We start from the raw sequence: 16,522 nt of genomic DNA, 5'->3' as shown, positions 1-16,522 counted from the left end.
AAAAAAGAAAAGGAAGAAGGTGGAAGCATATTTTGTATAAATTACACTTTCCAAAATGAACTATGTTAGCATCTTGCGGAGTAAGTGAAAGTGATACTCTAAGCTCCATCAAAACCCATCCACAGGACTAGATATTGTTTTTACTGTAAGAGCCTAAAAACAGTTGCCCCCAAAGTTTTACCTAAGGGCCAAAAATGCATCAAAGAAGGAACAACCTCAATGAGCACATTTTTAAGGCAGTCACATTCTTTATAGGGTATGAATTAAAATTATTGGGATATTGAACAGAAAAAAGGAGTAAGATGCAACAGAGACCAGAGTCAGATAAGCCTGACTTGGCAAGAACACAGTGCATTTCTTTTAGCTTACATTAATGTGACAATACTTACAGAAATGGCTGCAGAAAGAGAAGAGTCGTGCTTGAGGACTGCTTGGTATTTTGAGTAAAAACTTACCTTTGTCAATGTCTCCTCGTCGAGGTGGTTCTTCTGAATAACATGTTGAAGTGCAAAGTAAATCTTTTCCTGAAGCTTCTGGACTTTCCTTGGCTCTATTAACCAGGCTCGATCTGAAAAAAAGGAAAAAAAAAGTTAAAGAATGCACAGAAGTAGGGCATGTTCATGGTGCACAAAGGTACTGTGCTGGCAAGTATCCACAGGAATCATAAATCTCATGAGGAAAGACTGTATCATAATTAAAGATATGGTTTCAGAGGCAAAGTGTCTTAACCCATTAAAGGATCACCTGAACATTTAATTAACACGTATAAAACATACATGAACACAGTGTTGGCTCTGCATCTATTTGTTTAAAACAGGATGCTAGGCATAAAGATGGGAACATAGCTCAACATTTTATTATTCTCTGTTGGTACAATCAGTGTTCTAATTTCATACTGGCTAGGTGATAAACATGTCATGCCATCTTAGTGTCTTAATACATTAATAATAAACTTACTGATCAAAACAGTTGTTTGAAAATAAGATCTTGAATAATATAATTATTCAAACGTTAATATATCTCATTATTTACTAGGCTAATATTTTGAGAAAAAGATATTCTAAATAAAAATAAAAATGTTTTCTTCATGAGATTTTTTTTTTCAAAAATTCAAAAGAATAGTAAAGTGCAAGTTTCTCATTATTTAAAAATGTTATCTTAAACAACACAAAATACAAGATTATCTGGAAGAATAACAACTACACAGTTGTTTTAAAACCTACATGGCTTATACTGGATTCAAACCACACTTACTATCTGTATTTTCACAAGTCATAGGTTCTGGAGAAAAACACGCAGAAAGAGAAGTAGCAGAATCCAAGACAATCCAAACCCATTAATGCAGTGTGCTTGCAGCACCACAGAACCTTCTGTTTTCCCACACTGCAACTATTTTTTTCTCTCTCAATCCAGACCAATTCTTGGCTATAGATTTTAGCTTTCATATGTGAAATAGGAAGACTTCTTTTATCACAGGCATGAATCTTCATGTATAAATTGAAAAATTCAGGAAAAACCCCTTTCACTTTTCTTTCACCTATTCCCCATCACTAAAATAAGTCACACAAATGAATTAAGTTAACCACTTCAATGAACACACATGCCACACAGGCTGGAACTGAGCATTTCATCACAAGAGTAGAACAATTCTGCCATTTGTCTGACTGTCTCTAGGGAGGGGTGTATGAAAAGAGTTGATTGTCAAGTACTGGGAAAAGGGACAAAACCAAACCTCAGCTACTTAACAGATGATCAGGAAAAGAGAACAGTATTTGTAAATGTTAGAGAACTGTGTTCCCCAAATGTAAGCCAAGGGATCTGGTGCCATCAGTGGCCCTAGAAATATAATTACCCAAGAACACACACTTTCTACACAATAAGCATGTAGTAATGTTTAGACATCACAGGTTAGGTGCCAAACTTTATGTTATAGCAAAACCTAGTCTTTAAGTAGCATTAAATTAATGTCTATTGTGGCAGACTGGAGCTAGAAAGATTTACCATAGAGACCAATCCCTAAAGGTTTACTTTTCTGTAATAAGAAAAAGGTTAAAAATAGACTGAGGTGGCTGAAGGACAAGTTCGTCACTCACCTGACATGAAGCATGCTGTATATTACACAAGAGTTCTTATATTCATTACAAGAGCTAGGTAAACCTTTTTAATGGATGCCAAGTTTGTCTCCCAAAATGTGGTTTCTGCCACCTGAACACCGTCTGTAAATTCGGCAGGAATTTTAGAAATAACTCTAGCTATATTCATAGAAGTGCAGGAAAAAGACGATAGATCACTGACCACCTTTAAAGGACCTAAGAAGCAGGTCCTTTCAATAGTGTACTTTTCCTCTTGAGTTTTGAACTTGTCCATCTCCAAAGAGTATACTGTCCACTAGGCAGTATACGAAACAGTGTACAAAAGAAGATGAGAGGCAGCTCACAAACAGAAAAGATCTGCTTTTGCCAAAAGGAAGATGGGAAGAAGGAAAATGTCAAATCAAAGTCTCAGGAAAGGGACTGGCACAAAGGAGCAGCCATGTTCCTGTCTTACCACGAGCCTCTTTTGTATGTTTGAAGGTGGAGATGCCTCTGCAGCCTTTACTGGATTTGTAAAACATTCAGCTTTTGAAATCCCAGATCAAGCTAGAGAATCACCTTCAAGCAGCATGGTTACATCCATCATGAAATGGAAAACCTAGATTTGTGCTGCATCAGATGGAAAATGGATGTGACACTGGCCTTTGCAATCATTGCAAAACTACTGATGAATATTACTCATAGATGTTCTCAGGTCCCCTTACTCCCAGTGGACTGCTCTGGTTTCTATAAGAGGCCTAAACACTGAGATGAAAGCTGCAATAATCACCTTTCAGGTTGTGACTTCTGCAGAAAAGAAACCTGAATATGAGTACTTCCTATACGGAATCTTTGTATGCTTGCATTAGTCAATGAAAGGACTAGTGCAGGGACTTCTGTGAAGCAGTGCTTTATTTTTAAATTTTTGAATTTGTTCCCATGATGAAATTCTTTATTGTGAAGGAACCAGGATATCAAGTGTGGAAGACAGTATTTCTTTCTCTATTGTTTACTGTTACTGATTTTGTAAGAAAATAAATGGCACATTTCAGCATCAGTTCATCCTGGACTATTTTCTCTGTCTTCTCCCCCTCAAACGTGGCAGCCCTGATGAAACAGGAGTTATTTAGGTTTTTTGTTTTAGTTTTTGTTTTTGTTTTTTTTTTTTTAGCTAGAGCAATAGGAGATGTGTGTATCCTCTGGCTTGCAAACTAAAGGGACATATGCAGAACTGCAGAAATTAATCAGAATTTTGGTTCTACCTAATTTTTCCAGCAGCTAACACCCTCTGCCACTCACCCAGCTTTGTTTTTTTCAGACAGAGAGAGGAATGATGGGCAGAGACCCATTGGGACATTACAAGTCTGCTGCCCAGAGAAACTCAGGACATCTGGGGGGTAGTGCAGAGGCAGCTCTCATGCCTGCACACAGTTGGGACACCTTTGAGGTGGAAATTGCCAGTGTTTAGAGGGCTGAAGCATTTTGGCATAACCCCATGAAGAGTCACTGGCTCAACTATTTCACTTCTGAGCAGACTGTGGCAAGAACTGCGCAAAGTAGAAGAAAAGGAGTAGAGTCCTTTTGGTAGGTGTTGTTAATGATGAGAATTAATGTGTTGACACCATCTGTGATAGTCTAATTCTGACTAACATAATCGCAAACACAGAGTGCAAAAGCGCAAGGTGACCTAGAAGAAGTCTTTAGCAGAAAAAGTTTGAAAAATCATGGTGTGTTTTTTTGTAAGGCTATTTAAGAGGTTAGCCTTAGATGAAAATGTGTGTCTACATTTCCTGAGGCATATTTAAAAATCCCACACTAAACTGTGAGCTTGTATACTAGATCTACATTCTGAGTCAACTTAATCACAAAATACACCTCTCCTCTGTGGTCAGCCAGCTGTCACTCCCTTAAATGCACACTTGCCTATGTAGAAATATGATATTTGAACACATGAAAAAGAGCATGTTGCACTTCTAATCACTACCTCTCAGCTGGACCTAAGTTCAGACAGGACTGCTCACCAATTTTTACTCTTTGCATTCTCATTCTCAAGAAAAAAGCCCATCCTAGTTATGGACTATATAACCTACTCAGGGTGGTGACTTTTTGCTCCCTGAAAAAGCTGAGAAATATGCACCTCTTAAGTAACATGCTTCTTTTTACATGGTCAGCCTGCGTTTGTTGCCTGCACAATCCTGCTCCACATTTATTACACTTTGGATCAATCTCCAGTATATGTAATTCCTGATGGTATATTTGGGTAATTCAGGCATTCTTCCTCTGCTTAATATATTGCTTAATATTATTTGATGCAGCTTATACAGCTATTCAGGTGTGCAGAAATAGAGGTGGATAAATAGGGAAAAAAAATCAGTGTTTGGAATGAAAATTTACCTGGTGATATCAGAACAGCAGATGAAAACAAGGCAATTTCCTCCTCAGTCAGCTGTAAGGAACATAAATTCTTTGCAAAGTCAAATGCTTCATTTACCAAATCATCAGAACCTGCAGAAACAAAGAAGACAAAACCAATGCTAAAAATCAGCTCTTCAACCAGCAGGGATTGTTTTGGTGTCAGAAAAAGTTGTTACTGAATTTCTGTACTGCTAAAGCAAGTGCTTTTTATTAACTGTTACAATTCCACCTAACCTGAAAATGGCACTAAAATGTACGTTGAAACAAACAAACAAACAAACAAAACCCACCCAAAACAAAAACAAAACCAAAACCAAAAAAACCCAAAAAACAAAACAAAAAAAAAATCAAGAATTAGGGTCAAGTACAAAAATTGCACAGACATCCTAGAAGAGAATACTCTTTTCCCTTGCTCTGAGGCAAAAATTGGTATTTCTAAACAACAATTAAATCTAAGGAGGAGGAAGACAAGCAATAAATAATTTTCATATATAATTTCACTAATTAACAGTACAAATGTTTATGAAAATTTGCAAAAGCATCATAAAGATAAAAAAATAAATCCAACAATACACATTCATAAATGCTTTAAACTTGTAAAGAAGTTATTTATGACACACGCTAAGAAAAAAAATGTATATGATAAACACATACTTGAAGGCAATCTCTCTCTTTGAGTTTGGTCTTGAATCAATTTCTGATAATATCAGTCTAACGAATGCCCAAAACATAAACATTTACTATTAATATTTCAGGTAGCACTAGATATTATGTTGAGAAACCAAGTAATTTTTTCAGTACATGAATCTAAATGAGCTTACTTAAAAGTTTTAGGCAAAACAGTATTTTCAGCAAGTTGCACCAGTTAATTATTTCAGTCTCCTCATTGCTGCGGCTAAAATTGCCTTCTGCAGGATGCAAGTAGTGGGAGGGATTTGATACCTCAAGTGTAACAGTAGAGATAAACAGCTTGGCTCCTGCCATAAACTCATGGCTCATCAAAACTTCAGAAGACAAGAAATCTATTTGGAAAACCCTTGATGTTCTCTTTTATTAGAGAAAACCGTATATAATTGCTAGCAGCTAATGGAGTCACGTCTTTTTTTCTTTTTCTGTTCCAACCTAGGCATTTGGAGACTTGGGGATTCAACATTTACTGGAGATTTCCACTGTGGATCACAATTCTCATAAAGACAAATTTCTTGCTATGTGGCCCAATGCAATTGGTTGGAAAAAAGAAGAGCAACATACCCAGAGCTTTAAACATTTGCATCCCTCCATACTTTCCTTCAAACAGAACAGTATTGTTAAGTGGGTTGAAGGCACGGCACATTCTCACCAAAACCACTTCCAAGCAGCCTAGCAGACAGAAGAAAGAGCAAAGGTAACAGGTATTATTGCCTAACATCAGAGCCCAGGAATCTCAAGAAGATATTTACAAAGCCATCAGTCATTAAAAACACTGGAAGGGACAGACACTCTTTGAAGACATCTAGATTATACATCTGTGAATGCAAGAAAAAATATTTCTGCCTGCTTTGAGTATAAAAAGGGGTCATTTCTGGTCCAGTCTAACCACCTTTTCTATAGGCTGACTTTTTCATCTTTTGCAGAAAATTAACAGCCTGGACTGAATCTGAATTTAAATCTTTGGCAAGTAATTTCAGTTTGAAATAATTTATCCTGAAAAATAGGCATTTACTGTAACTCCTTTTTAATAATTAAACTCTTTTTTTTTTTTTTTTTTTTTTTTAAATAACAAAAATCAGCTTAGTTCAAGGCATATAAAAATCCTAGCTTATTTTGGCTGGACACGGAGAACATCACAAAGCTCTTTTAGAAAGAATGTACAAGTTAAAGCACTGCCAAGAGCACCCCTAAAATAGGTTTTTCTTCTTGTTTGTTTTTATTTTTCTTTTTTACTAGTTGTTGAACAGAGAGAGAGACATTTCTTTTTTTACTCCTTATTTCCTAACTGCAAAAATATGCAGTCAGAAAAGCGGAAGAAAGAATTTTAAGATCTCTTAACTAAATCCAGATCTCCTGTAAGATGAACCTTGAATCTGAGGATTCTTCCATAGATATTCTTTTGAGAGAAAAGTCCTCATTTTCTAACTCCTGGTCAGCATTAACAGCAGAAGAGAAAATAAAACCTGACATATTTTTATATGCTACAGCTTAACAATGTTTTCCAACATTAGAGTGAAATAAATCTTTTCCTGAAGATTCACTTGTGTTGTTAGCTTTGCCAGTCAAAAAAAAATTTCTGGGAGAGCACTGGTATCTGCAGAAATTACAAAATTAGTATGAGATTTAAAAAATATATTTTGTGTCATAACTCCCTTTTTCTAGGAGGTTGCCTGTATGATCCCTATGTCTCTGCATCATTTCCCTTTGCAGCAGTGCCTATTGTCAGAGCCCAGTCCCTTACCAAGACACAGTCATGGTGCTCGTAATGCTAATGTGGGTTTGATTCCACTATGGGCCACTTAAGAGCTGGACTCAATGATCCTTGTTGGATCCCTTCCACCTTAGAATAGTGGTTCCTTCACCAGTGGTTTTGCCACTGAGGTCAGTTCAGTTTGTTGGAGTATGGTGTTAATATTGCCAGGCTTCTGGGTTTGATCTCTGTTCAGGCCATTGACTGAAAATCTGGTCTCAATATCTGTGTGGATCCCTTCCAGTGCAGAATAGTCTGTGATTTCTGTACATGGAGTGCTAAATCACACAGGCTTTCAGACTTAGTGAAGAGATCTCTCTTCAGACAGAAGCACTTAAGTTTTAACAAGCTGCCTCACACAGCCATCCTACCTTTTACACATGGAGAGAGCAAGAAACTGATATGACAGGATAAACATAGTTAATTACCAGCCATGGTTCTTGTGGTTCACTTAATCATGCCATTATGTCCTCCTGGGCTTGGCAGTGTTACTGCACAGTCACAATAAATCTTGTCAGGATTCTTTCGGAGGACAGAAATTACTGACTCCCTTGATATGAAAGGAAAGCCTTTTTCCCCTTACCCTTATGCACACACATGCAAACCTGGCATGCAGAGAGAGCATGGCTGGAGCACACTGGTGTAATCTGCTCTCATTTATTCTGAAACCAACTGGCACCAGCAGGAATTTTCCCTCCAGTGCATTGGCTGTAGAGTATTTCTGTAGTCTCATTAAAAAGATTAAAGATGACCACAGAGGCAGGCCCCAGTGAGCCTGCCTTCATTTCATTAATGACAAGTGGGGATTTTACAGCGTGGAAAATGACTGATTCGACCAGCTCAATTTGCAGGCTTCTTCCACCACATGTCAGGTTGGAGACTGCAGTTTTTGCAATGGTTGTGTGTGTGTTTTTGTGTGTACTTAATAACCACAACTGACTGTAGAGGGAAGGTGATCAGAGGCAATAACATCATTAATGTGGAAAAATACAGCAAAGTTAATATACTTAATGCAACAGACAGGAATTATGGGTCCTTCAAAATTAAAATGATTTGCAAGAAAAGACAGGAGAGCACATTTCTAGGGTGCTGGGTGCTAAACTAGTCTCAAGCCTCTGGTGTTTACCCACCTGACTTAAGAAGGAGAATTTGGTCATTCTGGCAGAGCTCCATGAAGCCTGTTATGCGCTTTGCAAACTCCACCACATACTGGATAGCATGGGTGATCTGAATGGCACACTGCTGCCACAGAGCTTCTCTTGTCTTCCAGGAAAACACACATGGAAAAGCAAAGCGGTGAGCAAGCAGGTACATAAGTGCAGTAAGTTCTTCCAGTGGCCTTGCAGACAGCAGCACTTCTCACACTCCAACCCCATACCCAGGCAGAGCTAGCAGCATCTTTCTTTCTCTAGGTACCCAACACTTCTCAATAGAAGGTTATTTTCACAAGCCATTGTCCCACTCACCTGAACTCTGGCATTGCCTCTTTGAAGGAGCAGAATGCACTGCCAGTGTTAAAATGTGGTTCTAATGTTGGCTTTTGTGCAGGACAGACTAATAGTGGCACAAAAAATGCACACATTCCACAGTACTCTTAGACAAGAAGAGGCACAATGCTATTAATATATTCAACAGAATATTTTTCCTAGTTTGAAATTTAAAATATATAATTGAAGTATCTGAATACAGATTGCATAAAAATTTTGACTTACTGACAATAATTTTCCCTGCACACACATGTGTGTAAATATAAATGGATGTTCCTGGCTTCATGCCACATCTCTGCAAACTGTGGTGTGGTTTTTATTCCTGCTAATACTGCATAGCCCCATAGATTCCAATGAACAAGCTGGAATCTTGCCTGTGTCTTACATGACTAACTAATGTGCCAACTGAAGTCTGACGAAAGACTCATCACTAATGAAGCCAGTGCAAGAGGCACAGAGGTTTCTGATGACTGTACTACGTGTGAGGATGTGCCAGGGGAAAACAGACTGAACTTGACCTGAGAATTGCAGAAGCAGGACAAAAATGTAGTGCAATGATATTGTTTTTCCACCCAATATTAAAAATCTTCAATTTAAGAAGTATTTTCAGTTTATTATTATCTACTGTTTTGACAGGTGTTTGCTATTCACATAAAAAACAGATGTGTTTTCAAAATTATAAGGAAACAAGGTTATGTTGTTTAAAATCCTTACAACAGAGGATCCAGAAATAATCACTTTGGAGTAACTGAATTTGTGCATGAGGTTTAGATCTGAGGTTTGGATCAAGCACAGAAACTGGATTCCATGACCATACCTAAGCTTTAACATTACAAACAGCCCAATATGCTGGAAAGCTGCTGCTTCTTTTTATGGATGCCACTGCTTTGCTTTCAGTAACCAGTTCCCCAAAGGTAGTCAAAAGTGTATTTTGACCTGTATGAAACTCATCAGTGTATTCTTGCTAAACAAATTACTCTGTTAACAATTTTAAGCAGAAGAAAAAGCATATTACAGGATTGTACCTTGCTCTGGTAAACCTTTATTTCTTCATATGTGTGGGTCTGCCACGCTAGCTGATGTAATTCCTCCATTGTATATTGACATGTCTCCAAATGAGACTTAATGATATTCTGTGCAATTCGATCTGTGAAAAGGAGAATAAAAAGCAACTTGCATGAAATAGTAAACAGTGATCTGCAAAAGCGAAGTGCTGAAAACAATGAAGTTGTTGTAAAATGCACATTTAAGAAAATGAATATTTTCTTTTCAATGCTACCTTTTCATTTGTTTTTAATTTGGAACTTGATTATTGCAATATGTTTCAGTATTCAACCCAAAGTCAAATGATCTTGATAAACAGTGGATCTGCAGATGAAAATAATAATTATTTTTGTGAAACTATACAGAATCTTCATTCTGAACGTGATTTAATATGTTTAAATAAATTTCATTTGGAGACCCGTTTACCCAATTGCTTTTGTCTGTGACAAACCTCTGCACTAACTGGTAGACTCTTCTAGCCTGGAGAAGAGAAGGAACATGGTTGTTGATTACCAACCCAGCAGGATATCTGTTCAGGCTTTAGGCCACAACCTTTCCATGAAGGCAGTATCTCCCCTCCTACTGTGTGTAGGTGTTTGCTTTCTTTCCTCATTGTCCATTTTTTCCTAGTTCTTCTAGAAGAACTAATCTGCTGAACTCAGTGGACAGCATGTTTCAGAGCTGCCAGGTCTCTAAGAAATTGACTGACTGCTTGAACTTTGCATTACCTTGGCATGACTCATAGAAGAAGAGGAAATAGATCTCTTTTTTCTCAAGTTAATTTTAAGATAGATCATTTTCTGATTGAATTTGATGAGCAAGAACATGGAGACTGGTGTTTTAGCAAGGGGTGAAATCTGAAAGTAGTATCTTGGGGTTTAGAAGGAAAGATGGAGGACATAAATCTCACACATAGCACTAAACTACCTTAAAGTTGTCCTGAAATTGCAGCCTTAGAAATTACTTCACAACATGGAATGCAGGACACAAGAAGAAAAGGAAGCATTCAGTGTTGCCCTGGAAACCCATAGAAACTGTGAGTAAACTTCTTAGACAAGTATTTTAAAGCAGACCTTTGCCCTTAAAGCCACTTGAGTGGATTGAAAAACTTTTCACAAAAACTTCCAACATTAATTAATTAGCATTAGGAGTTGAAATGTGATAAAACATGTTACTGAAAACTGATAATTTCCTATTTTGCAACTTTTAAACATCTAATGAAGCTCATTGCTTCAGCCTGGAAACTTTGCCTAAGCCAACAAAGGAACCAAGCTGAAGCCACAAAAGTGAACTGAAGCACTTGCAGCAGAACAAGTAGAGACCTGGAGCCTGGAGTTCCAAAATAAATCTGCTTATTTGGCCAAATACTGACTGAACTTAGAAACAAGTTAAGCCAGCAAGAAGGGAAGCTGAAAAAAGAATGCAGAAGTGCATTTTTCCTGTAAACACTGCTAGAGGAGTGTTTACAGTTAAAGACAGTGCTATTCACAGTTAATAAACTGAGATTCAGTAGAAAGGTGATGAAGATAAAAAAGTTGCAGATTTGCATAGGAAAAATAAAACCTGCTTAACTGAATTTGTGCAGGTATGCATTTATAGGTCAACACTATCTTTAGGCTTCCTAATGGAAGAATTGAGTCCAGCCTAAAGATAACTAAGAATGGGTATTGACAAAGTGACCTACCCATGGTTCTTTTATGGAAAGTTAGATGGACATCTGAACCTTTGATGATAAGGTGTTGCATTTTATAATAAAAATCTTGAAGGTAAATGGGCATCTCTCTTACAATAAATGTCTCACATGATATCATATTATTGTGTAGACAGATTTCTAATCAGATAAAGTGACCTGATGTCAACAATCCGAAAACAAGATGTTTTGATTTCATTGACTTCAAAATATATTTGATTAGCAGTTCTACATGACTGCAAAGATCCTCAGCTCCCCTCCATTTCCTAGCATTTATGTATTTACCTGAGGAAAGAAGAGCTGAGAAACTCTGCAGGGTTTTCTAGGGATGGCATCCTGTGTTTTACTCCATGCACCTTTTCCTAACGCACTTATGCTTATGTTGAGCTGACATTAAAACCCATTTAGATGTGCAAAGGCCTGGGGCAATTGCAGCAAGCAGCATCCAAAGAGGAATCAGGTGCAAGATAAACTTGAGACTCTTGTGCCGCAGACTAGGCAAGGTTGAGTGTGTGAGGGGAAGGGTACACTGGGTCTCTCAGGAGAAGGGAACTGCTCATTCAGAGCAAGCAGAGGAGGCTGCTTGCTTACACTTTGTGCAGGAGTCCCTGGAAGGAGCTTCATGCAGATATAGCCTACAGCTGGGTGGCAGAGCTGGCATGATGTAAAAAGTAAAAGAAGTATACACCAGTCTTGGCTTTTCAGATGGCCCAGGAACAGAAGATCCAACACAGGCAGAGCAAAGAATGTCACTCATAAAGGGTTCCACAGACCATGGAGTTTGTTTTTTCCCATGACATTTTCAGATTTTAGTACCTTTTTGCTAATGAAGTTGGAGTCGGTGCATATCTTGGCAAATCCCAAGGAGAATGACACTCCTAAACCATTGGCAACAATATAAATGACATCTGATATAAACCTGTCTGTACCCAAAATATATTAATTTCTTGGAGACCTGGCAGCTCTGAAATAAGCTGACCACCAACTTCAACTGGTTAGTTCTTTAATAGAACTAGAAAGAAATGGACAATGGGGAAAGCAAGAGAATATCTGCACACAACAGGAAGAGATCCTGTCCTGATTTGGTGCTCCTGCAGAGCCTCAAAGCCTATGGAAGTATCCTGCAGGGGTGATAATCTAATAGCCATGTTCCTCCTCTTCTTTAGAGGAGTCCACTACACTTACTTCACATATCAAGTCTTGACTTTCAGTTGATTCTGTTTCAAAAATCTTGGGCCGTAGATTTCACGGGTCCCCTATCACTAGGTAACTGCATGTACACAACTAGAAATCCTGTTTGGATGAACTCCAGGGATTACAAAGGACAACTCTGCTCTTGTGACTTCAATGTGAACTGCATTTCTACTTGAAATATTGTCAGCTGCCATTTTACATAAGTTACAGCAGGTTTGTTTGTATGAAAAGGAAAACAAAAGAGATTATTCTGGCCACACAGGTGTGCGAATTAAAGTCTGCAACATTTTATTTTCTAAGGACCAATTGTTCCAACTATTGAGTCAAAACTAGTAATTCTAATGGAAAGAATCTCTGAGCCTGGATGACAGTACACCACCAGCCTGTAAATGGCAGGATTTGTAAAGCTTATCTATCAGTCACAGTACATAAACACAAATGTAGACTGGGTGCTTTACTCCTCCTCTTTTGCCTACACACTGGGTTTATTACATTAGGGCTAAATCTCCTATATTGATAACTTGACACAAGAAAATCACAGCATGTCCTGGCAGATTTACTGCAGATCATGGCAGATCATGTCTGGGAAACATGATCCATAGAAAGTAATGGTCCCAGTATCCAAACTCTGGTATACACTGGGATGTGGAAGCATTTGCATTAGGCAGCTTCAGTCAATATTATAGGTTTTCTTAGTATCGGTAACTTGAAATTTTTTCTTGAAAAGTAAACACATTTTCTAAAAAATGCTCAGCTTCATTGAAAAAAAAATCTAGAAAGAAGTACTTCCTTCCAGATAGATAAAGCAGAAACAACATACTCAATCAAGGATACTGTCAATAATTGTAACCAACAGATTCAAAAACCAGAAACGCTCAAACAAAATACATCATGGGGTTTCCACTTACATTCCACTTACATTTCCATTCACATTTCATTACTGTCCTGCATGTCTCTTCACTGGCTTTCTATAATGGACCACTATTCTAGCTGTAGAGCCTCATCTGTTCTTAGAGGACAAGGAAATCCATATGGTGTTTGTTGGCATGGCTAGAGAGCAGAAATCTGAGAGGTCAGGCTGGTCCCCACTCCACACAGCACAGGGCATGATGCCCTTCCTGTAGCAGGGCCTGGTGAGGCCTTGAGAGGTTCCAGACCAATGGGTAGATAATTTACTTGGAATTTACAATGCAGCAGTTAAAAAATTAGAGAAGTTCAATGTATAGTAGGAGATGTCCAGAAGATGATGAAAATTGTACATCATGAAGCTGAAGAGGACCACGAGAGATCCATGCTGTTTCAGGAAAATAAATGGTTTTTAGATTTGTCTTGGCCTACCTAAAACAGAAGACAGAACCAAGAGACTTAATTCTGTGAGGCTTGCCCAGTGAAGTAAGCTATGCAACGAAGTTAGTGCAACAAACCTGAATCCCTACAGATGCATCAAATACCATCTGCCATTCCCCCTGTGACCTTCCATCCCTAGTGTCTGGTGGGTAACAGGCATCATACACGTGCACAAGGGACCAGTCTGCTCAGTTTGACTGGCCACCACCTGCTGCCTTCGGAGGTGAACATGGGACTGGGCCTTGGCTTCCTCCTTTCCCTAAAGCTGCCTGTCTCCTTTGCCTAATGAGTAGTCACTTCTACAAAACTTGTAGGAACTCAAGTGTCTGGCACTGCTGCTTCACTTCAGTAGAGCTGGAGAGTAGCTGAAGAATCATTGCACAACCCTGATAGAAGGACTGTGGAGACAGAAAGACTGTAAAAGCCCTATTTCATCAACAAAACAGGCCAAAAGCATATGCTGCAAGAGAAGAACAACAGCACATAAACTTGGGACTTTCTGTTTCCAGTTTTGTTTGCCCTGGCAGGTAACTCCCCACCTTCTTTTTTCTTTTTCTCCTACTGTACTTCCTATTTTAGATGTCAAGAGTTACCTCACAAAAGGCACTCTCCAAAGACTACAAGTGCTCCAACATTTATTCCATCAGTAGAGTAGGAATTACTTAAATACAAGTACATACAGAAAACTGAACACTGCAATCTAGATAACAATCAAAATCAGCATACCACAGACCCACAGGGGTTTACCATCAACTGATAAATCAGTACTGCCTTTTTCAGGCACTTTCTTGCAATAGTCAGAGATCTTCAATTGTAACAGTAAAGAAAAACTCCAACTTGAGGTCAAGTACAATGTTGTGGGGATGGATGTAATGCTCAGAATGCACTCAACATTCACCAGCTGTAAATTTGGCCTGCTAAGTGGAACTTATCCACAGCAGCATTTGTTTCCTACAGGCTCCTTTGTTCTTTCATTTGTCTCTCTTTTCTAAGGAGAAACTCTAGTTTTTCTCAGCACTTCCTACTTCTGCACAAGGAACTGAAAAACTTTGAAGTGTGCCTTCTAAAACACTGATAATCTTCTTCAGTTAAAATGAATAATGAGTCTTTAATTTGCCACTTACCCGTAGGATCCAGTTGGGTAGCTAAGAGCTTATTTCACCTTATATCCTAAGTTGAGCTCTTGCAGGGATCTACTTTGAATTAATACAGCAGTAACATCACAGCTTTGGCTGGCTGCTGTTAGCATACATAACAAAACTCCAAAAACATTCTAAATAAAATCTCTGTTCTAGAACCCAAAAACTTGGCAAGATAGCAATAGATCAACACTTTCTTGCACACTAATTCAAGGGTATTATCATTACAAAATGAAAATTTTTGAAAACTTAATCACTGAATTAATATTATTCTTAAATTCTTTGACAGTTGTAGAGACAGTGACACAACTAATAAAGTAAAAATACCTCTGTGCTTGCTGTAAAACATGAATAACAGGTCTCATTTTTTTACATGAACTGGATGAAAAGTTTGAATTTTTTTTTTTTGCGGATAAACAGGAACATTTTTTCCTGAAAGTGGTTGCAAAAAGCTCATTCAATTTCTCATCTGTCTGTGATATTCTCAATGCAATAATGCATGAAAGTATTTCCCTTTAAAAAAGGGAAAAAAATAAATCTAGCTTTCATAAAAAGCTAGTTTCATAACCCCTTTTTGTTTAATAAGCTTGTAACACTACACAATATGCAGCCTAGGAAGACAGTATGAAACATAAAAACACTCATATGAGACTAGAATTGCTAAAATTTAAGAATAACCTTTCCTTATGTTCAAGCTATTGAATGCTTAATGTCATGAACAGAGTGCACAAAGAGTAAAAGCTATGTGTGTGAATTCTCTATTTCATCTCTCTCCTTCAGAATAAATCAGTGCTTCATTTGCCTTTCCAAAAAATGCTAATAAATTAATAGAAGTGACAATACAATGGAATTAAGTCCTTATCTTAAGGAACCTAGAGGATGGACCCAGAATTCTTAGATCCTAGAGGATTTCTATAAATGCTTAATGGTCTCTACTTAGTAATACTTCTCCTGGGACTTAGCCAATTTAGCAAAAATTAGAAATCATTTAACTGGCAGCAGAAGTACTAACCAAGAAAATAGCTAGACTTCAAATGAACTTTAGAGGCAGCATATAATTACCAGAAATTTATTGAGATGAGCTGTTTCTTAGCTTCTTCCAGCATAGGATGCTGGAAGAAAACAGACCTTTATATTAAAATGAGACTGTTCTGACACAACAAAGTGGTTTTATTTTTTACAATTAAGCATACATTACCTGAAGTGGACATTTTTCTTTATTAATCTGAGAAATATATATGGAATAATTAGAATACTACTGGTTTTAAAGCATGTTTGTGAGGGTTTGCCCTGTCATAACCTGCAAAAAGCTGCGAGAGGTTAATGTTAATATATCTTTTAGCACTTGTTTCACTGTCACAATCTTCAAATTAGCTCTCTATAAAGATTTTAAGCAATCTATCTACAGAAACATGTTAAAAAATAAGGGCAAAATATTCTACAATGGTTCTATTTTCCTGTAGTGTGGCAAATGAGTTGGATGAAAGTGATGTTAGTGTATAGTGTCAGAAAGTGGAATAACTTGGTTATCATAAGCAATGACAAAATCTTCACTAATCAAAAGAAAAGCCATCCATGCAGTCAAAAAGGAACAAAAGACAGAGCTCCATGCCTTAGTATCTTGTGTTAACTATTCCCATTTACATGTGACTTTCATTTCTTGAAGATTACTGCACTATAAAATCTGTGTTCTG

The 16,522-nt window shown here is 37.7% G+C and overlaps 1 protein-coding gene across 1 annotated transcript in view; it reads right to left on the bottom strand.

Moving 5' to 3' along the window:
- The window catches only part of RORB (RAR related orphan receptor B), a 138,446-nt gene that overhangs the window by 10,002 nt on the left and 111,922 nt on the right, over window positions 1-16,522 (bottom strand). Inside the window, exons 5-9 of the mRNA XM_012577416.5 lie at window positions 9,440-9,561; window positions 8,058-8,190; window positions 5,739-5,846; window positions 4,467-4,577; window positions 456-568 (exon numbers count right to left, since the gene is read on the bottom strand). Coding sequence (XP_012432870.3) covers window positions 456-568; window positions 4,467-4,577; window positions 5,739-5,846; window positions 8,058-8,190; window positions 9,440-9,561 — 587 coding nt within the window. The remainder of the gene's footprint in view (window positions 1-455; window positions 569-4,466; window positions 4,578-5,738; window positions 5,847-8,057; window positions 8,191-9,439; window positions 9,562-16,522) is intronic.

Source organism: Taeniopygia guttata, chromosome Z, assembly GCF_048771995.1.
Source record: "Taeniopygia guttata chromosome Z, bTaeGut7.mat, whole genome shotgun sequence".
Taxonomy (NCBI): Eukaryota; Metazoa; Chordata; class Aves; order Passeriformes; family Estrildidae; genus Taeniopygia; species Taeniopygia guttata.
The sequence above is the reverse complement of the archived record's forward strand: the minus strand, read 5'-3'. Positions and strand labels throughout refer to the sequence as shown.